The sequence below is a fragment of the Falco naumanni genome, chromosome 5, assembly GCF_017639655.2.
Source record: "Falco naumanni isolate bFalNau1 chromosome 5, bFalNau1.pat, whole genome shotgun sequence".
NCBI classification, from domain to species: domain Eukaryota; kingdom Metazoa; phylum Chordata; class Aves; order Falconiformes; family Falconidae; genus Falco; species Falco naumanni.
In genome coordinates this window covers 30,134,758-30,160,804 of record NC_054058.1, presented here as the reverse complement: position 1 = coordinate 30,160,804, position 26,047 = coordinate 30,134,758, and the positions used below count along the sequence as shown (strand labels likewise).

General features: G+C 35.2%; 1 protein-coding gene across 4 annotated transcripts; it reads left to right on the top strand.

Annotated features, from left to right (window-relative positions):
• The first annotated feature begins 2 nt into the window (after positions 1-2).
• On the top strand, positions 3-24,795 carry NUP37 (nucleoporin 37). 4 transcript variants are annotated; one of them, XM_040594326.1, is made up of 11 exons: positions 47-107; positions 487-539; positions 1,468-1,687; positions 3,896-4,020; positions 4,994-5,066; positions 11,012-11,106; positions 20,583-20,673; positions 22,422-22,603; positions 23,126-23,176; positions 23,549-23,642; positions 24,453-24,795. In XM_040594326.1, exons 3-11 carry the CDS (start codon positions 1,532-1,534, stop codon positions 24,564-24,566), a joined length of 981 nt encoding a protein of 326 aa, XP_040450260.1. In that variant the 5' UTR covers positions 47-107; positions 487-539; positions 1,468-1,531; the 3' UTR covers positions 24,567-24,795. The 4 variants fall into 4 exon arrangements, with proteins under 4 accessions (XP_040450259.1, XP_040450260.1, XP_040450261.1 ...); XM_040594325.1 differs by lacking the exon at positions 487-539 and having other exon boundaries at positions 3-107; XM_040594328.1 differs by lacking the exons at positions 47-107; positions 487-539 and adding an exon at positions 3,370-3,397 and having other exon boundaries at positions 1,578-1,687.
• Positions 24,796-26,047: the final 1,252 nt, after the last annotated feature.

The window sequence follows — 26,047 nt, the reverse complement described above, 5'->3', positions numbered from 1 at the left end:
GGGAGCCGCTGCCCCGGAAGCACAAGGTTGCCGCTCCTGGGCCGGGAGGTGCTGCGCTGTTGGCGGGAGAGGCGGTGGCCGCGCCGCTGGTGTCTGGGGCCGCAGAGGTGTGTGTGTGTCCCCGTGTGAGGCGGGGGTAGGGAGCTCTGCGCCAGGGCCGGGGGGAAGCCGGTGCTTCACCCTGCCAGGCCCGGGAGCCGGGCTGGCCTGCCTGCTGAGTGAGTGGGTGGGTGGGTGTGGGCCCGGGCCCTCGGCCTTGCCTGAGGACCGGCTGCGCTGTGGGACCGGCACAGCCTCCTGTAGCCTCGCTCGGGAGTAGCAGCTATAGGTCCTGAGGGACAAAGGAGAGAGCAGTAGATTAAAGCGGGGAGAAAGGCGGGGGAGATGCGGGTGTGTAGGTAACCCGCACGCCCACGGCTCAGTGTCCCGAACTGCGTTTCCTAAAGGAATGAAGCTAATGGCTTTTTTGATATTTTCACTTAAAAGCTAGTCTGGTGGCCTGTGTTCGGGGGAAGACTTCAACAAAAAGAAAAATACGGGTAGAGTTAAAATTTGTATTTGGTCTTAAAAGCATAGCTATATACAAGTTATATGGCTAAAGTATTAATGTGGTGGTTTGTTGTATTAATTAATAAACAAACATTGCAACTATGGAGCGCGTCATTGCATCTCAGTGATGCCCGTGTCAAACCTGGGTGGCTCCCAAGCAAAATACTCAGTCTTGGATGCTGAGACCTTCACATCGTTAACGCGGGAAAATCTGTCAAAGGTCTGAGATTTAAGGCTGTTTTTTCCATGTGGTGTGTAATTAAAGGTCTGATTTCCCAAAAAGGCTTAAACTGGTGGGACTACAAGGAGTGATTCTGAAATTAGTTGGGTTTCTCATCCTCTTGGTTCTAGCACAGGAACCCGCTTTTCTTAAAAATTGGTTGAACAGTAAAGTATGAGTTCTCTGGTACACAGAGGTGTAGGTGCTCTGTCCACAGTTGGAATGGCTTATGTCATGAAACCATGTTTAAATATTATGCCTGACAGTATTCTCATTTACAGTTTTGCAGCCTTGATTCACTCTGCTTTTAGTTAGATACATAGTCTTTAAAGAGGTATGCAAGAGAAGCTGAAGGTGGTAATGTATCATTTCTTGTCATTTGGCTGAAAACTTAAAAATTCTGTATGTGACTTTTCTGGTGTGTACAGTTGCTTAATTGCTTGTCTAGGTGTTTTCAACAGCAGCACAAAATTTGCAGTTATTGCTGGAAGTCTGAAGAGGCAGTTTTGAATGTATATTAGTTATGTTAGTTAATCTTTTGATTTATACATGCTACATTTACAAATAATGACCATACGTGCAGCTTTTGTGTTCTTAAATATGTTACAAGAAATTTTGATTTATTGTGCCACAAATGCCTTTTACATTTTTTCTTTGTGCAAATGAGTAATGCGTGGGTTTTAAAATTTTCCGTTTAGGAATGTAGATTTTCAGCCTGGAGAAGACATCACTTCCATGACACCTTAACTTAGTCCACTGAAAATGAAGCAAGATTCTACTAGAAACACTGCTTACACTGTGGATTGTGAAGATTATGTGCACGTGGTAAAATTCAATCCATTTGATAGTGGAGATGCATGTTCCCTCATTGCATATGGTGGTAATAACTACGTAGTTGTTGGGACATGCAGATTTCAGGTTAGTTTGTGTTATTGTTCATCTTATTAGTTGCTTTCTAAAACTTACTTTGCCAGCACCCTTACTGCACAAAGGCCTTGGTCACTTTCCTGTTTCCTCCCCTCCCCATGTAATCAAGGGAAGGTTTTACCTGTTTATTATGTTAACAGTGCTCAGATATTTTTCTTCAAGAATATATATATACACATATAAAATACACATCGGTATAAATTACTGTCCTGCTTTGAACAGAGTAATAGAATCATAGAGTGGGTTGGGTTGGAAGGGACCTCACAGATCACCTAGTTCCAACCCCCTTGCCGTGGTCTGGGACACCTTCCACTAGACCAGGTTCCTCCAAGCCCCATCCAACCTGGCCTTGAGTACTTCTAGGGATGGGGCATCTACAGCTTCTCTAGGAAACCTGGTCTAGTGTCTTGCCACCTTCACAGTAAAGCATTTCTTCCTAATACTTAATCTAAATCTACCCTCTTTCAGTTTAAAACCATTGTTACTCGTCCTGTCCCTACACTCCCTTAATAGACGCGAAGAAAACAGGGCTATTCCACTGAAAGAGTAATCCCATTTTAGTACCTCTTAATAATGTTGGTGACTGCTATCTGAGAACTATAAGCACATGACTTTGGAAATATGTGACTTAATATTTGCTCTATGTTGTTCTTTATCATTACAGGATAATTGGCTCCTTTTTTTGCAGTTATATTTTGTTCTATGTACATTTGCGATTTAGATTAAATTAGTTTCTAAAGCTTTCAGCTAGTTTGTGAAACAGCAAAGGCTATAACTACTTGCAGCTTTACAATTAAGGTGTCTATGTTAATTTTATAGATACTTTTGTAGAAATAGTTACCTAATTTAACTCTCTTTTTTTTGTTGTTTTTTGCTTTCCCAATTGTTTTTATTGGATCTCTCTCACAGACTGTTAGAAACAGTAAAACATGTTTTCTTACCTTGAAATTTAGTCATTGAATGAATATGTAAAACACTGTACTGTATATTTTTATAATGTGTAAGATTTTTTTAATTAGGGATATTTTTTGCCTAGGTGCTTGAAAATCAATAGAAGACAACTGTTCTTTGGAATCTATTTTTAAACTTTTTTCTTCATCTTGCTTCCCTATTATACAGTGGGTTGTCTTTTTTTTACTTTATCTAATACAAATAAAAGCATAACTGCTCTTTTTATTATTATTCTCTAAAGCCTTACTGTTGGAAATTTTCTGAAAAACAACTGGTTCTAACCACAAAAACCTACTGTCATCTGTATTTCCCTCTGTCTTGTTTCTGGTGAAAAGAAACTAATCAAAATTTTGACAACCACTGGTACAAGGTATATTTTCTATAATTTTCATATCCTCCCTTCCCTTCCACATATGGAGTCATTTAGCATTTTCTTCCCCTACTCCAAAATACTCTTCTTGCTCCTTGCTTCAGGAAGTATTGAAAAACTCTGGGTAATTTCATGCTTCCTCAGCTATCTTCTTCTTAGTCTTTACATTACTCAGGGCACGCAGGGACAGTCTTTACCCTGAAGCAGAATCCTGACATAGAGAAAATTTTGTAGAACTATTCTTTGAGGTGCTCCATTAGATGTTTTTAAAACTTTTTAAAGTTTTTTAGAGGTCAACTGATTGACTGAATCAACAACCCCAACTCCTTTTTTCATATTTCCCACCATCCAGTGTGCTCACCAGTGGGAAGAATAGACAGGTTAGTAATTCTGGTCATGTTAGATGACAAAAGGTACCTTTCTAGCTCATGCTGTTTGAAGGATGTTGTTCGTGAAGTGCTGGCATTTTTCTATAGTCCAAAAACAGTTCAGAGAGAAAATAGCTTAAATGATGTGCTTGCTTTTGTTTCTGTTACTTCTTTTCATTGCAGTGTATGCTTACCATGCTTTAGTAAGTAGATTTAATTGTATCTGTGAAGATGCTACTTGTACAAAGAATGGGTTCAGTATATTTGTAGCTCAGTTCCGATTTTTGTGCCCTGCATTTGGCCTCTGACTTGAGACTGCAATCATTTCATGTATTTTTAAGTACTTATATTCAAGTTGATACTTTCTTTATGTTCCTAGTTTTCACTATGAGGGTGTTAACAATCTACAGATACATGTAATTTTGAAAGCCTTCCAATTTCGTGTCAGTCTGAATTGTTAGAAGTCATCAAAACATTGTTCTGGATTAGCTAACTACAATATTTCTATAGGAGGAGGATGCAGAAGTGGAAGGCATGCAATATAAGACACTAAGAATGTTCCATCATGGAATCCGAGTTGATGCCATAGCATGGAGTCCAGAAACTAGACTTGATGCTTTACCTCCCCAGATAAGGTATTTTGTAGTAAATGAGTACAATGAATCCTTGTCTCTTACTTGTTCTCCCTAATTCCTTAACGTTGGACTAAGCTTAAAACTTATGGATGAAATCTAACTCTTTAGAAATCACTGACAAAGTCTAAGTAGAACATTTTCATCCTTAGTCGTGCTTTTTTGTTTTGTTTTGTTCTACTTCTTGTGTCTCTTGCCCCTCCCCCCAGTGAACTAGCAGGAAATAATTTTTCCCCCTTTTTCATTATTTTAATGGACCTAAAATGTAGTCAGTTCTTTGTACGTCTGTGAAGAAGGAATTATTTTAGGAACTTTAATAAGGATGAGACTGTTGTAGCGGCCTGCTTTATAAAGTTATTTGTAATGGTCTGCATAGTATGGGCTGTGTTTAGGAGTAGCTCAGATGCTATTTGTGAGACCTGTTGAGGTGTAAATCTAGAAAAATAGTTAACTATTAAATATGCACTTAGGAATTAAAATGTTCTCAGTAGCTTCTGAGCCTATTCACAATTATGGTTGCTTACTGCTGCATTTTTTTACAGTCTTTTTTTAAAAAATACATTAGAAATTGGTTTATGAATTTGTTTCGGTATTTTAAAAGACTGATGATGAGTGTTCTTTTTTGTGCTCTGCCACTTCTTCCAAGGGAAGTTTCAATGGCGGTTGTAAGAGGTATTTCAGGTAATTGATAGTGGATTCAGATTTAGCTTTGAAAATGTTTTGCATTTCTTTCCATGGAAAAGTATTCTTGGCACTTAATACACACTATTTTATAAGTAAGTTCCAATTATAACCCTGCTTGTTGCCAAAGCAGAAAAGTAAAATAGAAGCTTTTGTGTTTTGGTTTTTTTTTTTTTTAAATCTGAATTTTCATTTGCATGTCACTTTACAGGTTTAAACTGAAGGGAAACTGATAAAAAGTCAACTATTGCAGTGTTAATTGACTGAAGGGCTTTTTTTTGTCTGTTGGGTGTAGGTTTTGTACTGCGGCTTCTGATAAGAAGTTAAGGCTATTTACGTCAGACCTGCAGGATAAGAATGAATTTAAGGTAAGGGCAGCTAAGCTGATTTTTAAGAAGTTCTTTAGTCTTTAATCTTTAAGGGCCCTTCTGCCCAGTTTTGCTTAATGTATTGTTTGAGGTACAGCACTGAACTGTGACAGATCCTATATCCATTATTTCTAGAGCAAATCATTGTATTGTATACCTTTTTGCCTTGAAGTGGAAATAGCTGTACTTATCAGCTACCTGATCTTTTGATTTTAAAATATTTGTGTAACAATTTAACCAAATTGAAGAAAAGCAAGTAGAGGCTTACTGATCTTCTAATATACTCATAAACAGTGTCCTACAGGTGAATTTCGAGTACCATGTTGGATAAGGTTCCTTTATGTACAGACCTGTAAGATTTTAAGTGGTATAGGTGATTGGATTGCTCTATAAGAAAAGAAAGTTTAGTAATTTCTCTGTCATGGGGAACTGGAAGTTGCAATTCAACTCTTTCGAACTGTAGAAAATTTAAAGAAAGAATACTGAATTTAATACATAACTGCAGACAGGTACACTAGACATGCCCATAGGCTGTCACTTTTTTATGTCTAAGATTGAAACACAGGAAATATCTACTTCAAATACAATTTTGTTTCCCCTTCTTTCAATGTAGATGGTAGTGTTCTTAAACCAGGTCTAAATATTGTCTTCACTTCATAAACTGAAGATTGGTTTTCTGGAGATTTCTGTTTTCGCAAGACATCAACTCCTATCTCACTCTGATGTGTACATATTTTTCAAAATTCTGCCTTTGAAACAATGGCCCAGTCCAAGTTCTAACGTTAATTAGATGTTTGTGCTAACCAGTTTGAATTTGTTTTGTTGAGGTCTCAACCAAAAACGTAAGCAAGGCTAGTTAGACTAAAAAATTGTGGAAAAGGGTTCCTTCTTTTAGTGCTTTTGAATATGATAATGCCTCTTTTGGTGGCAGCTGTGTATGGAGTATTATAGTGTACTATTTTCAAGGAGAAAATAATAGATTTTCACTTGTGGTTTGGTAATTTGTATTAGTAAGACAATATTTGTCACACAGAAAGTAAGTGAATTGCAGATGTCATATGTGGCTGTACTGATAATGGAGTGAATAAAGCATAGCATAAGAAGTAAAGATGGATAATAATGAAAAACAGAATGGCTTTTCTTTAAAGAAACTACTTTTTATGTTACTTGATATGTGCACATACTGTTAATTCCCTTCCTTCACCTTTGGTCATCTTGCACAGCTTTGTCACCCAGGCAGGGGGATAGCTGACATAGTTATAATCAACTTGGGTGGCACTTCTATCAAAATATTTCTATAAGTTTTTAATGCTGATTGCTTGTGAGTTGATTTCTGTCATTCCTTATTAAAGTTATCTATTGATATAATATCTGCCAGTTTTATGATATTGCAGACAACAGCAGCTTTAATTTAAGTTATTAATTAAATCTTTTGACAGAATGTAAAGTTACTTATTTTATGTCTCTTGCAATTTGAGAAATTTATAGAACTGTTCATAAGCATGCAGAAGCAAGAAAATGGATGAAATTGTTAATAACTGTAGATAATTGATGGTTAATAAGTGGAAATAATCAAACATATGGATGAACCTGGTACTACAGGCTTTATTCAGCTAAATTCAGCATCTAAATTCTAGTATTATTTTTTTTATTTTGGATTAACAAGGGACCTGATCCACAATCTGCTAAAATCTATGAGAAGTCTCTTGACTTCAGTGGACACTGGTTCAAGCCATGGATGAGTGTTTTCTCCCACATAGTAATAAATAGGAAAGCTGTTAATTATTTTTATTGGGGGTTAATTATTGTTCAACAATTTTTTGTCAAAAGCTGAACGTGACAACTGTCATAGTGCATAACTTTCATAACTCCTCCTGTTTCTACATCATCTGGTACTTAGCAAAAGGCTAAAAAAAAAAGCTTCTATACTCTCCAGAGCAGACTTCATGTCTACACCAGCTTTCAGACTCTCCATACTGATGTGGGGTACGGCCCAGACATAACACTAGGAATTACCAATGGATCTGCCAGTTTGCTTGTTAGGAACTAATTGCTTCCAGAGAAATAATCAGTATATTCTAACTTCACACAAGCTCATCTTTGATAATTCATGAGCTTAAACTTTTAACACACAAGTTCAAATAAGCAAGTTTATTCCAATGCAGAATTCTAGTAAGCCTTTTATTACTGAATTAGATTGAGATATACAAACAGCACACTTCTGAAATAATAATTTTGACTATACCAAATGAGATGATTCTCTTCTAGCTTATTATCAGTGCATGGTGTGTATTACAAGCAGAGCAGCAAAGGGGGCAACTCAGTAGTACAGTCTGGTGAGTGCTCTTTTTTCAGAGTAGGATTTCTGTGATAAGTTATTGTTTCCCCAGTTCTGACAAGGTATTTTTCTGGTTATCAGACCAACACAAATGACATTTTAAACATGCAGTTCTAATTTAGGGGAATTTTATTACACAGTAGCTCTGACTGGATGCCTGGAAATACATTTGAAATGCCACATTTACATTTCCATTAAGATAGCAATTATTTTTCATACAAGAAGGTTCATTGGAGAACTGATTCATCTACCCTTAGGACTTCTTTCTACTCGAAATGCTCTGACTTGCAGTTATAAACTTCTACTGCAAAAGTGTGTTCATGGCATAACGCGTCAGAATAATTTTTTATGACAGGTAGTGAGTACAGAGACCACAGAGCATTAGACATTAGAATGTGGTATTTAGTGTTGGACATCAGAATGTGGTATTTAGGCTGAACAGCCACAGATCTAAGTACTGTAAGTATAGAATTTATTTTGCCCCAGAAGGAAACAAGCAATTGGAATATCTTAATTATTCATCTCATGTATAAACTATTCCAGTGTTCAATGTAGACAGAAGGATCATAGAATTTGAGTTTCGTCAGCTGAAGATACCATGGGTTGCTTCTTCATTTTTGACACTATAGAGGGCTAAAGATCATTTGGTACTTACGCGATACAAATGAGAAATGTTGGCTTCAATTTAAAAGTAAAGATATTAGTGTTGTTTGTGCCAGCTCCATCACTGGAATTAACAATGTAAGAACTTCAGTAAGGATGTACTGAGACTGAGGAAAAAGTAAAAATCCATATTGTTACTGGGTCAGGCTTGGTCTAATGTCAAAAATAATCAGGAAACAGGAAATAAAAATTACCTAATAGTGAGGAACTCACTAGTGAAAAGGAAGAATGTGGATTAGTGTGTTTATGTCTTTCAGACTACCTTCTGGGTTTTTTTGACAAAATGTGTGGAAATAATTTCTCCAGATAATGACCTTGATTTCTTATACCTGGATTATCATTGTACTATCTACTTCTTGTCAAGAAAAATGTAACACCTAACTCTGATTGAAAGTATTTGGCGTATCTCTGATGTTCATAAATACTTGGTCAGCTATGCTGAGCTGGCTTTCAAAAAAGTTTGATATAATGGTTTCTTAGTAATGGTCAATTGATAATACCTCAGAAAAGCTATTTCATAAACCTGAGGCTGAACTCATGATGAACACATTCAAGACTTTGATCCGTTGTACGGTGCATACTTTAAATGTGAGATTTTCAGGAGAGGTACAAAATGTGCAAAGCTGAAGGAAGTATGTGATTACAGTCAAAATGTAATCTCTGAACATTTTGTCTTTTATAGTAAACAATTAGTATGTGTTGCTTTTGGAGGGATAGACGGAGTAATCTTACTCTGTTTTCCCAGTGGAAAAACTGTCTTGATGTAATTATCAACAAGGAACTTGAAGCATACTGAGTTTTCCATTACTTTGTCAACACGACTAATCCAAAATTTATGGGTTGGATCAAGCCCAGAACAACAAACAAAAGGTAAAATATGACTGATGGATCTTCATGAAACCTTTTTCTTCTTTTGAGGTTTTCATTTGGAAATGAATTGTGGCTTCCTTCTCCTGCATCAAATTTTGTTTAATAAAAAGCATATTTCATCAGAACTGCACAAGTAAAATGAGGCAGGATATTTGAATTTGGAATGCTGAAAATTTTGAAAAGACTTGGCATTTCTGTCTAAATAGTTTAGCATCATCTTAGGATGTATTAGTTCTAGTATAATCCACTAGGTTTTAATAAAATTAGAAGCTATTGGAAAACATTCAGTTGGCTGCTGAAAATGTTTCTGTATTGAATTGATGAGGCATTCATCAAATTTTAAGAGAGGGGGATTTAGTTATTGTGCATGCTTGAGAGAGGTTTGTTTTTTGGGTTTTATCAATTCTGCATTTGTTCTTCAGAATAGCTACACTTAGAGAACAGATAGTGTGTTTTCTTTTCAGAAAACTGTAGAACTGCTTGTTTTCATTTGCCCTTGTTTTCCACTGCAATCTCTCCATGTCATGCTATTAACCAGAGAATATTTTCATTTTATGATACCTTGCTGAGCAAAACAAGAGAAGCTATACCTTGAAACTTAATTGGTGGGACTGAGGAGGATGGAACAGTAACAGATATAACATCTACCCATGGACTTTGCCTGACACAAAATTTTGAGATCTCTGTCAGAAACACCATAGATGTAGTTAGTGAGGGAAAATACATGTAAATCCTCAGATGGAGCAAACTGATACCTTAACTAGCTACAGATTTTCTAATGAGACCAGAGATGATTTATTCATATCTAGCCCCCATGTGAATGAATTTGAATGTACTTTAAACTTTGACTGGACCCTAAATGAGATGAGTTTTGCATGCTTGCTTAATGCTAAATGTGTATAAGTTCTTTAACTTAGATTTTTGAGGATACTGTAAGCATCAAAAGATCAGGGATACCTGTAGGTAAGTGCAAAGCACTGAATATAACTGAGGGGGAAAAAAAAGGTGCCTTGATATTGTGGCCAATATAACTGAAAAGCCTTTGAAATACGTAAAAGTTATCTAACTTTTAATTTTTACAAAAACTAAGATTTTTATTTTTATTCAGGAAATCTATGCTGCTAAGTTGGTTTTTTTTACAGATAAATTATTGTTAGTACTTTGAAATAAAAATGTCATGATTAAGAAGCTTCGGGCAAGAACAGTACACAGGTACAAGGTCATGCTTTGATACAACAGTAAATGTTTACTTTTGAGTGACAGTTCATGTGTGCATTCACATGGCAAGTGCTTATATCCTATTGTTTGAGAATGGATTATCTATTAGTTCACAAGAACAGAAATGTGCATTATACCTGATCTTCTTTCCTTTTCAGCACAACAGCATATAAACACAAAGCATCGTGTCTGTTCTTCTCAAATGCTTCATACTGTGCTTAATTGCCAAGGTGTTGTATGGCTTGCTTGCTTTTGCTTGTGCAGTTGTTCTTCATTTTTGGATTTCTTAGTCTTCAGCCTGCGCTGTCTTCTGTTTCATCTTCTTACAATTAAATTTTTAACTGTGTTTTCTAAAGGTAGCCTTTTCATCTGCCGCCTTTAGTAGACATGTCCTCTTAGGCAATTTGTGTGCTGACTGCTTGGAAAAGGACACATACTGGACAAGTGGCTGGTTTACTGCTCCTTCAGGAACTCTTGCTGGTTGCAGGAACCCCTAGCGAAAACTAGTATTCAGAGATGAGAGGTACTTACCAGTAATCAGAGTTCTTTAAGATACCTAGATCATGCATACATTCGCTCCCTGGTCATTCTTTTTCTTTCTGACATTTGTTATGTTCTAACTTCAAAATTCAGTGGTCAAAAGGAGGATAAAAAACTCCAGTGCAACTCACTGATCTGTCAAGCAAGATATTTTAAAGAACTCGTTACTGATAAATACTTTTTTTACCTTCCATGTGAAATGACAGCTTTATCTTAACACTCATACATCTTTTCTTTAGTGGTTCTGTTAAATACATTGTGGACTGATGGATCAGTCAGCTCTAAGGTAAAAGTATTTCTCTTTTCTGGTTGACAGACATTTGATGGCCACTCAGATTACATTAATGATCTGGTGTTTGCTCCCAAAGAAGGTCAGGAAGTTGCAAGTGTAAGTGACGACCACACCTGCAGGTATGCATTTTGTTCAAAACATTATTGAAATAGTACTTTTTCTGTGAGTGTATGCTTTATGTGCTTGCTTAAATAAATAAGAATTTTTTATTTTTAGTGGGCCTTCATAGCCCACTAACAAGATGACAGATGGACTAGTCTTGTTAACTAGGTTGTGGACTGGCTTTTTGTTGTGACTTGCGGGTTCGGTTTTTTTCAAAGCAATATTTTGAACTAACTAGATACAATGTGAAGAAAACTGTTCAGTCTTGGAATGACACACTATATAATTTCTCCTGCTGGGACAGGGATAAGAGGCACGAGAACAGAAGAGAAGAGACATGCATAGCTCAGCACTGAACTGTACAGTCCTCTATCCATTCTGTCATCAGATGACTCAACTTTAAAACCAGTGTGTGTGAATTTGTCTGCTTTCCCAAATTTACTAGCTTTACTAGGAGGTGGGATTACACAGCATAAGGACAGTACCATACTAATACAGTGGTACTGGCAGCTCATAATGCCATGATTATAGCTGCTTCAAACCTATTCATGAAATTATTTGTAACTGGAAGTAAAAGAGAAAAATGGTTAAATAATTTGAAAAATGCTGGTTAAGGTTTTGTAGTACAGGAGTTTTTACCCCCATCCTCCTCTTCTAGTAATGCACATGAATGTGTAAAGCTGTTATTCTTATCCCTCCAGTATAGCTTACAGTTGGAGGGATCAGGAGGGCGGCTATGCAGGCTTTGCAAGTTGTTGCAGTAGCAGCAAGAGACTTGAGAAAGTATCATCTTTGACTTTTCTTTGTAATAGCTGTGATAATTGAAAACCTGTCTCAATTAAAGGATCAGTTTTAGGTTTTTCTCTGATTATATGAATTATGTATTTGCTCTTTGAAGTTACCACCGTATCAATTCCTATATAAATGACCAGGTAGTACTCAGAGGGGAAAAAAGTTATTTTTTACTTAGGCCTTCTTCTACCTGATAGGAGAGAAGAGAATAGCTCTTAGAATGATTACACTGTGTATGAGATTTTGTAAAAGGCAGATCATCAACTGGCATAAATCACAGTTTAGTAGCTTTAGTTGAGCTACTCTGTCCTACATAAATAGAAAATTTAAAAGGCTTGTGATTTTAACACCCCTAGGGAACTTAGAAATAACTAATGTGACAAGTAGGCAGATTTTCCATAGACGCCCTGTGCATATTCCCAACAAATTCATTAGGAATGAATAGTATTATTTGTAACTTGTTCTGATTTATTTCCTATCCTTGATTTCTTCATCAAATCTAAACTAATACTGGGTTTATTCAGCAAAGAGCTGTTTGAATGTGTGGCCTTTTTTTATTTTATGAAATGCTCAGTGTTCCTGGGATGAAAGAGAACTTTTAAAACCAGTAGTCTCATTGATACTAAAATAAGGGGAAATGAGAAGTATATAATTAATGTATACTCTCAAGATTTCAACTTGGTAACTCTGAAAGACATTTTATGCAGCAAACCATAAAGGCTTTGGTTAAAAGCCATGGGAAATAGTAGGATATTTTTTTTCGGCTACTTGAGTTCTTATTTTTTCCATTCATGCATGCGGAGCATGAAGACTTTTTTATTGAATTTAAAGGTTACACTTTCAAAACCAATGGAAAATGCATTCCTTGGGACTTACCAAAATCATTCCTTACTTAATGTGTAATTTGCTTCAGCAGTAATGTAAGAAGAGGAGTAATTATTCTGTCTGTAGATTTCTGTCCTGAAATTGTTCTCAGAATACATCATCTGTTAATACCTTTGGAATAAAGCTCTAGAACAATTAGTACAAGAATATGAAGTTTTGAGTGTATGGGTATTGTTCTGTTAGAGTTCCACTTTCAAGTCTTAATACAATGTCTCATTATGTCCAGAATATATACAAACATGTTTAGATCTTCCCTGGTTTTCACTCAGTTTTAAATTTAGCAGAGATCTTTAAAGAACTTGAATTTTCAGTTTTCATGTTATAAACAATCTTGCCACAAGCTGCTGCAATGGTGACATCTCAGAGCTGGACTCAGTCATTTTGGTTGGAAGACAGATAGTTTAAGTCAGATACGGGTTATATTCAATGTTCTTCTTACCTTTAAATTGCTGCTGTGTCATTCAGAAATCCTTGTTGTTTCTTGTATGTAGTCTTTGTTGGCCTTGCTGGTCTGACACCATACGACTTTTTCCCAGCTTGATGTAGAACTGAATTAAAAATACTCTTGCATAAAAATAATTGCAGTAGCTATGTTATGTAATTGTGAATAAAAGTATTATGTGCATTCATAGACAGCTGAAGAGGTGTTGGTATGTAAATATGCTGTACACTTCAATAATCTTGCGTTTCGCTGCACTGAGAATCTCAAAACTAATATGACAAACTTAAAAAGAATTGCTTTTCTGAAAGAAGATACCTTTGGAAGACTCTTAAAACCTACCATGTTGCAGTTACTCACAACTGTATATATTAGACATAAAATTCTTGTAGCTAAAAATTACATCTGCAAAGTTGATTGAAAAATTCAAATTCTGGATCCTAAATATCATACATGACTTCCATCATTTTGTTCCAAGGATGGCTACGTTCCAAGATGGATGAAGCTGTTCACAATCGTATAGTTAATTTATATTTTTGGCAGGCTATTGTAATTTTCAAATTTTGCTTTGTTTCACTTTTTTACACTTTTCATAATTATTTTTCTTTAAAAAATAGAAAAAATATTTTTAAAGTTTGCAAAATTCTAAAGAAAATGCTAAAAGACTGGCAGAGAAAATAACTTGTTATATTAAACAAAAATTTGACTCAGTTTTATTTATGTCTTATGTGTTAACATACTGAATACAATTGAAGTAAAAATGAAAGTTTTTTGTGTATACATAAAAAAAATCAAATTAAGATATTTGTATGTTTCTGCTGAAAGCCAAACTTTGTCATGGCAGAGAAGTGAATTGCCTCTTGGATTTAATCTAATTGTTTTCCTTCAAATCTAGTTGTTTTTTCTTCATGATCTGCCTTTCATATCTTGGTTTCAAAATTCTATATAATATTTATGTGTAATTAAAGTAATTTGCTTGTCCATTTCTTGGTATCATAAAGTATGGTTAATGAATAAGAAAAAATCTTTTATGATAGGTTTAAGGACTATTTCATTTAATTCCTTAAAATTATAATGCATTATACACTTTGAACATTTGTCTTAAGTGTAGCAACATATGTGTCCCACTTTGCTAATGAGAACTGTGTGTGCTACTCCCTCTGAACCACTCTTAAAAATTATTGCTGGCTTTTTCGTTATGATTTAGAAACAGTACAGGAGACTGCAGGGATTCAGATATACAAATCATTTGGTTTTGGTACTTTAATGAAGCCTCTGCAAAAACAGCATAGGACGTGTTTGGAAAACAGCACAAGCTTAACGATACCTGATGTTTCTTGAATTATTTCATGCAAAATACCATCCTAGTAAAACCCACTGGTCTCATATGCATGCTAAAAATTAACCTCTGACTGTTAAAAGGTTAATTCAGTCTGGCTGATAACCACCACATATTCCATCCTCTTGCTGAACTGCAAGATTACTGACAGTGTCAGGCCCTTAATAATGGGAGCATGGCAATTTCTTTTGTTCATCAAGTGCTGGATAGCCTTGTATTTTAAAAAGCTGAAAAGGACTCATCCATCCCTCTGTCTCCCTCTCTATTTTTTTATTACCCCTTAAACTATATAATTTTCCTCTCTTTCTGTGTGTGTAATAGAAAAGAATGTACAGCTGACTTATCTTCCACTTCATCTGTGAATGTGCTTGCTCTTTGATTCCTTTCTGAGTTCTGTACAGTTACTTAAGCTGTGGCTTATGCTGCTTCATAGAAAAGGACTTACGTGAATTTATCAGCCACTGTCAAGTTCAGCCTTCTCTGTTCCACATACCACAAATGCCAGTCCATCAGAAGGTTAGTTTTTCTCCCTGGACAGAGATCTGGGGGAATGGTTTGGTATCACTGGAAACTAAATTAACTAGAGTCTCAAAATTTATTGTAGTGTTTCATCTGTTTTTAGGGGGTTTTAGTCTGTGGTGTATTGGTTTACATGGTTACTCCTGTGTCTTATTTTGTGTGTTATTTTGTGTAGGTCTTTCTCCAGACAATGTGAAGTGAAAGCCAATGGGAACTCCTGTTTGATTTTTTTTATGTCTTCTGTTCTTTAATGTGTTGCCAGCACCTGTTGCCCTTGAGTCTTACCTTGTTAATTCAATAAATATTTCAGTCTTTGCCTATATTGAAAAGTTGTCATTCTCACTCCTGCCTCCAAAACTATATTTTATTTCCATCTTCCCATTCCTAGTGCACTCAGTTACGGATTTTTGCCAAAATTTTTTTAAAAGTTACCATATTTCATGTTGTTCTGTCTTCATCTGTGTGATAAATTCCCTCGTGTTTCTTCATATAAGACATACCATTCTGAAATATTTATCCTTTTTGAGGTGGGATGATTACAATTATCAAGCTATGCATTATAATTGATGAAAATATAGGAAAGTCTTGGATTATTTTTAAGAGTCTAGTCTTTGACTTTGCACACTTTTTGTATACATCCCTGTATGTCTCCCAAATGTAATCTTACACAATTTCTGTTGTACTTTACAGCCATGATGAAAGTATTAACCAATAACTTCTGTTATACTTCACAATCACTATGCAAGTATTAACTGGTCTCCTGTTAATGGTATCCACTCAGCTGAAAAAAAAAAAAATTTAAAAAACCTCACTTTCTGAATCAGATGTGCAGAATGTGTTTCAGTCTGTCTTAAGTGTGAATGAATAAGCCTTTAGTTAGGAAATTTTCAGAATATATGGATAAAGTGGTAGGTAATTCCTGTGTGATGCATTATGACTTATGTTAAGGGTCACACAGTCCTAGAATGTAGTCTAGCCTGTAAATTGTTTTAAATAGAAATCATTGCATTATATTTGTTTAGCATTTACCTTTGTATTTTAGGAAGTTATTGGCAAAATTGCAGTTTTGAGTCTCGGTCATACCATAGGAGCATTTAGCTTTGCATTTACATTGGAAACAATTAGCTGGTAACGCTAACAGCTAATTTTTCTTCAGTTGAAAGGATACAACTGTAGTGTCATGTTTTTGCAAAAATGCTGCTTAGTCTCTAGCTTTACTTTAGATAACTTTTAAAGGTATTTCAGTAGTAGTAGTAATGTGTATTTCTTGGACTTACTTCTGAGTGTGCATGTTCTGAAATGCGTATTAGCAAAGAACAGTCAGTTGAGACACTTGAGATACTATATGTGCAGTTCCCCTGCTTCTCCCACTTCTAGCAATGTTGCAGGGGTTAATCAGAATTACATCCCTCAGTTACGCATGAAAAATAGATCAATGCTTGCATACCCAAATAGATATTACAAGAAGCCAGAGGTAACATGGATTTTAATGCCAAAATTGGAAAGATTCTAATTACTAATTTTTTAATAACATTGACATTTCCATTGACCACCAAAAGAAAGTGGTGAACATGGTCGACTTTCTGAAAGAGCATTTACACATTTACTCTATAAAAATGCTTTTATTTCATGGATCAAAAGTAAGTGAAGGAAATGCTCTACAGGCACAAATTTAGGAACCTGTATGCCGAGTCAGGAGATAATTTAAGATGGCTGTGTGTGGTGACCTAGTGCTAGGCAGCACAGATGGATTTCCCCTTTCTCCCCATGCAACCACTTTTGTGGCTTGTTTTGCACAGTGTGCTGAATAGGGAGTTCTGATACCTGATTCTGCTACAGATTTTGCAACAATGAACTGTTAGTTTGACAGTGCATTAACTGATTTATTAAAAGTTAGTCTTTTATTTTCTCAGTAAAATAAAATAAATTACTGGAAATTGTCTTTAATATTACACCTTTCTCTTCTTCTGAACAGCTAGAGGGGATTTCTGCAGTTCTGCTTCAGCCTTCTGTTCTTTCATGTCCTGCCTTAAATCCTTTTACGATCTTTGATAACCACCTCCATATGGAGTTTGCAGAAGACCTGAGATAAGGCCAGGGTTGGGTATATTGTCCACGGTGTTAACTAATCTCTGCACTTTCATTTTCTTTTTGAGATCTTCCTTTTCTCACTCCTTGTGCTCAATGAGGAACAGCTTTGCTGTACCTTTGTTGCGTGAGCTCTGTAAAAGGAATCTCTCCTTTCTCCATAGTCCTCGAAGCTTTTCAGAGGTCATAGGATTTTCCTCTCATGTGCAGTATCTCTGATGGAGGTATCAAGAAACATCAGCAAGGGGTATTTTAAGTTAGATATTACTATTTAAAAGACATGTTGGGCATTTTTAAGAGTAGGTCAGACAGTAATCTGTGAGTAATGGTACAAGTATAGTTGATCATGCCTTGTGGTTGGGAATGGTATTGGATGACAAGGTTTTGTTCTAGCACCCACCCCACTCACTAAAATTGCTGGCAATCCTATGGTGAAAGAATTCCCTTTTTTACTTAAATCTTCTGGGGATTTGAGAAATGCCTGAAGGTTGAAATATAGTTTTGTTCTTTTACTATTGCAAATGATTATTTTTATTCCGTTAGGATTTGGTTTTGCTCTCTAGTTCAAATTAATCAGAAAGTTAGAATCTAAAATAAGGATAATCTCCATTGCCACAAGACAGGTTTTCAGATGCTCTAATGAATACTTTGCCAATTTTAATGAAAGTCCATTGTGTGATAAAATTACTGCACATATGCAGCATGTCATTATCCATATTCATGCATATGATGTACAATATAGTTGTTCCAATGTAGTTTGAATATCTTAATGCTTTGAGAGAACTGCAGTTGTTATTTATTTGTTTAATCATAGGATATGAGTGGCAAGAGAAACATACTAATACCTCAGGAATTTTCTTTAAGGACATTTGCAACTATCTGTATTTCCTGTTAGTTTAAATTTTATGAGCACTGCAGTATGTAATTTCTCCTTAGTTACTTTAAAAATAATGAATTTACTGAGCAGATCACATAGTATTTTTGAGGCTTTCCATTATTCAAACTTTGGCCCTCATTTCAACTGTGGTTATTCAGACTTTTCTCCATTAAATTTATGTTGAAACTTTTTTTAATATTAAAAAAAAATACGACAAGGCCAAATAACAAGTCTATACAATGGTTGGTGGGAGGAGGAGGAGAATTAAGAGAGTGACACATTGCAAGGTTACAAAAAATCAGGATGTTTGGAGAAGCATAGGCACTAGTTTGATATAAAATCATCGTAATATTAGTAAAGTTTCAAGGGCTTTGAATGGGAAACAAAATGCTCATTCTTTTTGGATTGATTTACATGATAGGAATGTGGACAAAACTAGAGGGTTTTTTAGCATCTGTAGCTGATTTGCTTATGATTACTGAGTAATTGAGTAACTGCAATTCAGTTTGGCTAAATTTTTGGTCTTTGCACATTTTTTACTTGGGTTAGAGACAAAGAAATATTTTAAAAAGTTAATTGAACACATATGTAATTGTAAACTTCCATACCAGCAATGGACTTGATGCATCAGACAAGTATCTATTTTGATATGTATTGCATGGTTTGTTTGGGGTTTTGTTTTGGGGTCCTTCCCCAACCTGCACCCCTGCACCCTGAATGATACCATTTTTGTTATCAGTAAAGAAACCCAAAAATAATAATAAGGGCATTTATCCTTTTTTTTTTCCCCCTCCTGTACTGTTTGTTACTAACAATGTTACCATTCTTACAAAGTAAGAGATACAAGTTTTGCATTTTATAAATAACAAAGTTAGGGAGGTAGAAAGCATAAATTTCTGTCTCAACACCTAATAACCTTGCTCACTTCAGGGAAGGAAATATGATGGCATGCTCCTTTGGTCAAAATGATTCACCATCTTCTGTTGTATCATAATTTTCTCTCTGCACAGTAAATACACACGGAAAGTGTTGATTTGACTTGGACAAATCTACAAGGCAACATTTTTGGCAGTAGAAGAAAATATTGTATGTTTCTAAATTACCTAATCAAGTAGATATTTCATTTTTTAAACAATTTTCAGGTTTTTGTTTTGACTTTTTTTAATAAGGACACTGATTCTTCAATATTAGAGACCCTGTGTTTTCTGCAGGGAGAGCAAATATTTGATCTATTGTGGTTTGGCATAAGAAAACAGCATTGTTCATTAAATATATTTACTTTATTCCCATATATTTTGTCTAGACTTATGATGTATTATTTAAGAGTTTTTTTGAAATCTCTTAAATACAAGGCTCTAAGCACCCTGGTGAGATATAAACCAAAAAAGTCTGGAGGAAGTCAGCAAAAATCCTCTAGAATAAACAATAATAGTACATAACTACTCATCTAACTCAAAAGACTGGGCAGAACACTACTTCAAAAAAATTGGCTTTTTCTAAGGTTTTGGATGTCAGCAAGGAAGGATATATGTGTATATTTCATTGCTCAAATGCATATAAATAGTATGCAGCATTGTGGTTCAGACTAATGTTCACAACTGTGATGTCTTTGTCCTACAACTGAGCTGCTGATTTTGTGGGAAAAGAGGCAGTTGAGCAGTGGCTGTGAGTCTCAGTTTGGGTTTTGTTGCATTTTATAAGCAAAGTAGCTTCATGGCTCACTACCACTCGTACTGAATGCATCCAAAGAAAACTCACTCATCATCTAACCTAGTTACTCAACATCTAACTTAAGAGTGTTTCAGCATACACTTCCCTGTCAATCCATACTGACCCAAATATTGTTGATTTTTTTTATTATTAAATTTAAACTGCTTGATATGTACTGTAGGTGATTTTAAAGGAAAAGATTAAACTGGCACATATGATTTATTGGTTGAAAGCTTGCCAAGATCCTTTGTTGGGCTAGTGTTCACCTCTGCTGTAGATCCTTTTGTTTGCCTTAGCTTCATTTTTAGTTTCTTGTATTTCCATTACACAATCTTGTCTTACCAGGAAAAATTGGAAATTCATGTACTAGACAAGCAAAATATTTTAGTGGTATTGTAATAGTGGATAATGGTCTTATCCTTTATGTGGTAATATGGATGATTTAAGTTACTTGGTACTGTAGGTTGCTTGTATCAGCTAGACCAACACTGACCTTTCTGCTTTGTATTGTGTCACTGTTACTCATGGTATAGTACAAAGGCTGTGACTTAAGAATAAAGTGGGAACATCTCCTCCAGATTTCATGTCTAGACAACTAAACTTGTCAAATTATTTTATATTCCCCTTTTAAACAGGCTCTGCCTAGTTCATCAATGTTAAAATACCTTCACTTCAGCACTGACCGCTTTTACTGACTTCTTGAAGTGATAAAGCACAAACACTATTTCACGTGGTCGCTTCCTTTGTGAATGTATTGAGGCACTGAAAGTTTATGTATTTGCAGTCAGATGGCAATAAATTGATTAATACTTTGCCTTTTTTGTTTGTTTTTTTTTTGCTTTAGGGTTTGGGATTTGGAAGGAAATGAGAAGGCCCATTTTGTTTTACGTTCTCCTGGAATGAGTGTTTGCTGGCATCCTGAGGAGGCTTTTAAGGTTGTGTGTTTCAGCTCTTCACCCTCATCACCTTTAAAATAACAGGAGGGTGGTCTTACCTAAACTATGAATCTTCAGTGCTGTACTAAGATTAAAGCTTGGGGAGCTAGTATCCATTGTAACTGGATATTGGTTGGATCTGATAATGTGAATTCTCATTCCCATTCTTGTCATTTTACCCTCAGTTCCTCACTCCTCTCATTAGAATTATTCCTTCTTGATCACATATATCAACTGTTGTTGATAACTATTCTGCCAATTGCATGTTAACTTACTGCTATCATAGAAAAGTTGAATTTTTTCTCAGTTATGGTAACACTGTTCACCAACAACATAGATTCTTATAAAGCATGCCAAGTTTTGAAAAGTACCTGTTTGAAGTTAGCAAGAGATTATTATTTTTTTTTTGCTTGGAATATATGAAATACATGCTGAAAAATAAAAATAAATAAACTGTGATTTTATACCTACCTGTTTATTGCACTGGGGAGGATTAACCAGCTGATGTGTACCAAAATATTCAGCTTCTTTAATCGTCTAGTCCTTGTAGTCTTGGATTTATTATTCCTGTTGTGTTACTCAATAACTGTCTTAAGTAGCTACAGATAGTTTTTCAGATTACCACAAAAACACACACTTAAAATAGAAAAGCAGTCAAATAAGGTATCAAAATATTTACATAGCAATAGGGAAGAAAGTTCAGTAATTTCATCATACTTTCCACCAATATCAATATCCAGTCCTTACTAAGATAGGAAAACTGTTGATTCAAGTGGTATCACAAATGAATGTGCTTGCTACTGTTTGCTAACAAAGTTGCCCAGTAGCACAACAAAATTACTAGATATGCCCAAAAATTGCGGTATTACACTGATCTTACACATTAGCTTGTCTTTACTTGGACCCTTATGAAAGAGTAAGCACAGGATTTTAAAATTTTTTTTAAAGAGAAACCGCCTTCAAAAATCTAGTAAAACTTGACAGACTTGATGGTTGCTGAAAAGCTTACTGCAGGTCAAAATGCTTACTGTACCATGTCCTTTAGTTTGCAGAAGAGCATGTTTTGCTGACAGCTCTCTTGTTCCAAACAAACTTGGAGTATTGTTTTTAATGGTTCTTTCCCTTCCTTAATTGTTGTTCATGACTATCCGAGCACATAATTTCCTCATGGAGAAAACCTCTTTCATCATTTAATCAGGAAGCTCTTTCTACAATACATAATAAACTGCTTGAAAATATTACTATAATGCAAACAGTTTAGATAAAATCTGTTGCAAAATTTGTGATGTTATATAAAACCATTAAGTGTGAATTCAAATTCTACAGTTATGCTGATTAATACTGTTATTTCCTTATACAGCACTATATCTGTCAGTTCTTTGTACTCGGAACAGGGACTCTTTAATGTTAAAAGAAGTAACTTTTTGCTTTACAATTTTAAAAGCACAGTGCATTGGTGGTTAAGAACTGGTGCTTCTAAGCACCAAAATTATATGCATAGATTTCTAACAAGGTATATAGATAATCTAATTGTTAAAACAATGTGACAGTAATACAGATTAAAGTGCTTTTTATTTATTGGTGGAAGAGTGTTCAGAAGAATGCTTTCTGAAACAAAGTGAAAATGATACCTATTTTAATATTATTAATATTTGCTTGAAACTCTGCTAGGTTTGCTATAGAGTAGAAAACATACTAAGATTCATTACATGCTGAGTTTACAACGTTATATTAATTTCTCTTAACAGCTGATGGTAGCAGAGAAGAATGGAACAATCAGATTCTATGATCTAATTACACAGCAAGCCATTCTCTCCCTAGAGTGTGAACAGACGCCGCTGATGTCAGCAGACTGGTGTTTAAAAAATACTCTTAAAATTGGAGCAGTTGCTGGAAGTGATTGGCTAATCTGGGATATCACTTGCTCCAGGTATTTTCATACATGAATATGTTTCTTTATTCTATTCTTAGGCAGCCATGAAGAGATGTAGCTACTTTGCTATTATAGCACTCAAATGCACTATGTATTTATATCACCTGTTCAGTAAATAAATGAACATTCATCAGGAATTACAATATCAGTGCAGGTCATTCCTTGGTATTGTTTGTTTCGTCTTAATCGATATTTATCTGGTAAAAATAACATTGTCTTTTTGCCCATTTGAGACAGCATCTCACTACTGTTTGCCACTCACTGTAATGTTTATGTGTTAGTTAAAATTTCATTCTAAGTCATAAATAGATAATTACTGAACCGTAATAAACTGGAAAACTACTTAAGTTTTCCTACCCCAGATTGAGATGTAAGCTGCAGGAATGCTCAGGTCTTCCCTCAGCTTCTTCACAGAGAGTAGATTTTCTTCACTGTTTAATAGATACATGCTTTTGGTACTTACAGTATGAGCTGTCACTGTTTGCAGAACAGTTTTTTTACCCTGAATGTCTGTTTTAGTTATCCACAGGATAAGAGACCTGTCCATCTTGATCGAGCCAGATTATTCAGGTATTAGCGTTGTTTCTATTCTGTGGATTTTGTCTATATAAACCTAAGTATACGCAAGGAGTTGTGAGTTTAGGGAACTGCTTGTGTCTCACTTAAGTAATTTTTAAGGGGACCTGGTCTATAAACTTTGCAAAATTTGTGAATGAACTAAATTTAGCATATATGTCTAACATTCTCATGATTTTTTTCTGCTTTACAATAATAGGCATATGGGGCTGTGGGTGGTGAATCATTTACAAGCCATTTCTCTGAATTTCTCTGGTGTTGGTGGAATATTTAACACAGTTAACCACAAGGGACAGAACTCCACTTTCTGTGCACTTCTGATAGTCTGATAGCGATATTTGAAAAGTACATTAATTTTATTAATAGGTGGTCCCGAGTAAATGAAAATCTGTTTGCAACCACTGGATATCCAGGAAAGACAACTAGTCAACTGCTTGTTCATCATTTAGGACATCCCCAGGTAAGTTTTTGAGATCGGCTTTTGGCTGGAATTGCATTTGTTCCCTTCAAATCAGGCTCATAGATACTTAAAAGCTACAATTAAAAGCTAGCCCAAACTGTCCAGAAATGCTGCTTGGTATACCTATTTTATTTTGTGTTATCCCTGCTAAGAAAAAAAATAAATCACACCACACTTAACCTGCTATTTTAAAAGCTGCTTCATCTTTGTTTTATTTTACTTTGTCTTACTGGTGCTAAGGGGAAGAATAACACATTAACCCATTATTTAATAAATTTTTCAGTATTTCTAGTTCTAAAGAGACTAGAAGCAGCTGGTTGTGTATTTTACAGGTTTGAACTAATTATATTTTAAATCATTAATGAAAATATATGAATACAAAGCATACAAAACATTTTTGTTTTGCTGGAGTTAGTATACATTTGTAATGCTTACAGTAAAAATACTACCTCCAAACATACAAGTTGTGAGTACACTTAAATAACAGGAAGTAATTTCATTAAAAAAGGTTTCTAAGTTTGAAAATATGCCTTTAAAATAATAATAATATTAATGAAAATAGTTAAAACTATTTGTTACGGAATATTTTGCTGTATCTTACTTAAATGCAGTAAGTAGCTACTGGAACTAAGCAGATAATCAAGATTTTTCAATTGGATTTCTGTTGTATTTTAACTGTATTTGTTAAGGAGTACTAAATCTGTGGTGTTTTATTTGTGCAACTTGGTATATCTGGTATAAAAATCATTTATATGGTAAATGGTATTGATACTTCTCCCTCCCTCTCTCTATTTTTTTTTTTTTTCAAAGCCCATTCTTACTGGCACTGCAGCTGTAGGATCTGGTTTGACATGGCATAGAACTCTTCCATTATGTGCAGTTGGAGGAGATCATAAAATTTTCTTCTGGGTAACTGAAATGTAAAATAAGCATTTGCCTTCAATATGAAATTTTACAACACAACGTCTCTTTTCTGGTAAAACGAAGGAATTTACTCTTTGTACTGGTATTTATTCACTTGGAGAACATAAGAAAGGAACAAGTAAAATATGAAACATTTGTGTTTGATTTTTAGCTTGCAAATACAAGAACTTTTGTAAAATCAGCTATGCATCTGATACTTGGTTACTTAAAATAAAATACTTTTTTTTAACATGGTATTTGGTGTGAAATTAATTTTTTAATTTTTTTTAAGAGATTTTGTGTCTATCAATCTCAGCCTGGCAATGTTGTGCAGTTAACACGGTTCAAATACTTTGAAATTGTCCAGAGTACCTACAGAAGGAACACCTGTGTCTGTATTAACTTTCCTGACTATCGCTATAAGAAACAAATGCAATAGTGTACTGTCATAAAATGTTGTCTGTGAATCTGTTTGCTGAATAAGCTAGTTACCACTAACAGTGGTAGGAAGCTAATGGTATTATCAGAATGATAATTTTAAGTAGTATTTCTCTTAAGATGACCAAGGGATTTACTTCAAATATGCCAAAGAACATGTGGCTATTTACAGACTTTTTACAGGAAAATCAAACACATTCTGCTTTCTAGAAGTGTATTTTGCTTGTCCCTCCCATACAAGACTCAGAAATGAAGTAAAAGAGGAAGAGGACAGAGGCAACTTCTGTCTTCGGTATCCTTTTTGCATGGTTTTGCAAGTGAAGTGATACCAAGATGTTTAGCTAGCGTAACACCTCCTTACAGCATTGTAGCCATCTAGCCATCCTTATTAGCATTAGTTAGACTTTTAAATATTTTTTATTTGTCCCTATTTATGCTGGACACATAAAACCAATTCAGAATTAGGACAGCAAAAAGTGAGATTATAGTCACCTTTTAAAAAGTAAGACCATATGTTATTTCTCGTTATTTCTCATAATTTCTTACCCTTGAGAAATTTTGCTTCCAACTGCCACCAAAATTTACTTAAAAAGATGAATATAAAGTTCCTCATATGTTCCAGTCTTGACTGGTTTTGGCTTAAACTGTAAAAAAAAGCAGACTGGAGGATGTTTCAAGATACACAGCACTTCGTGTGTCTTGTATCCATAGTTTGACCAGAGAACACTGGCTGAATGGGAGATTTAATTGGCTCATAGGCGTAGCTAAAATTCTTTGTGGGTCTGAAAGGAAGGATTGGACTAGGGTGCTGCTGTAGTTCTGGGTGTATACTGAAACAGATTGTTGTTTGGTTGTTTTCCTGTGCATTCAGAGCAAAGCTTTACATAGCACCTAGTTATGCAGAATATCATACTCAGTACCCATATTGACAAAGGCAGCGTGTGTTAGGTATGTGCAGGTGCATCTGACTGAGACATTTTTTATTTAGAATTGCTTAAAACCCAAGGGGGCAGAGGGCAGAAATTCTTTTGTTCTGTAGTTAATTCAGAAGCCAGGATGCTTCT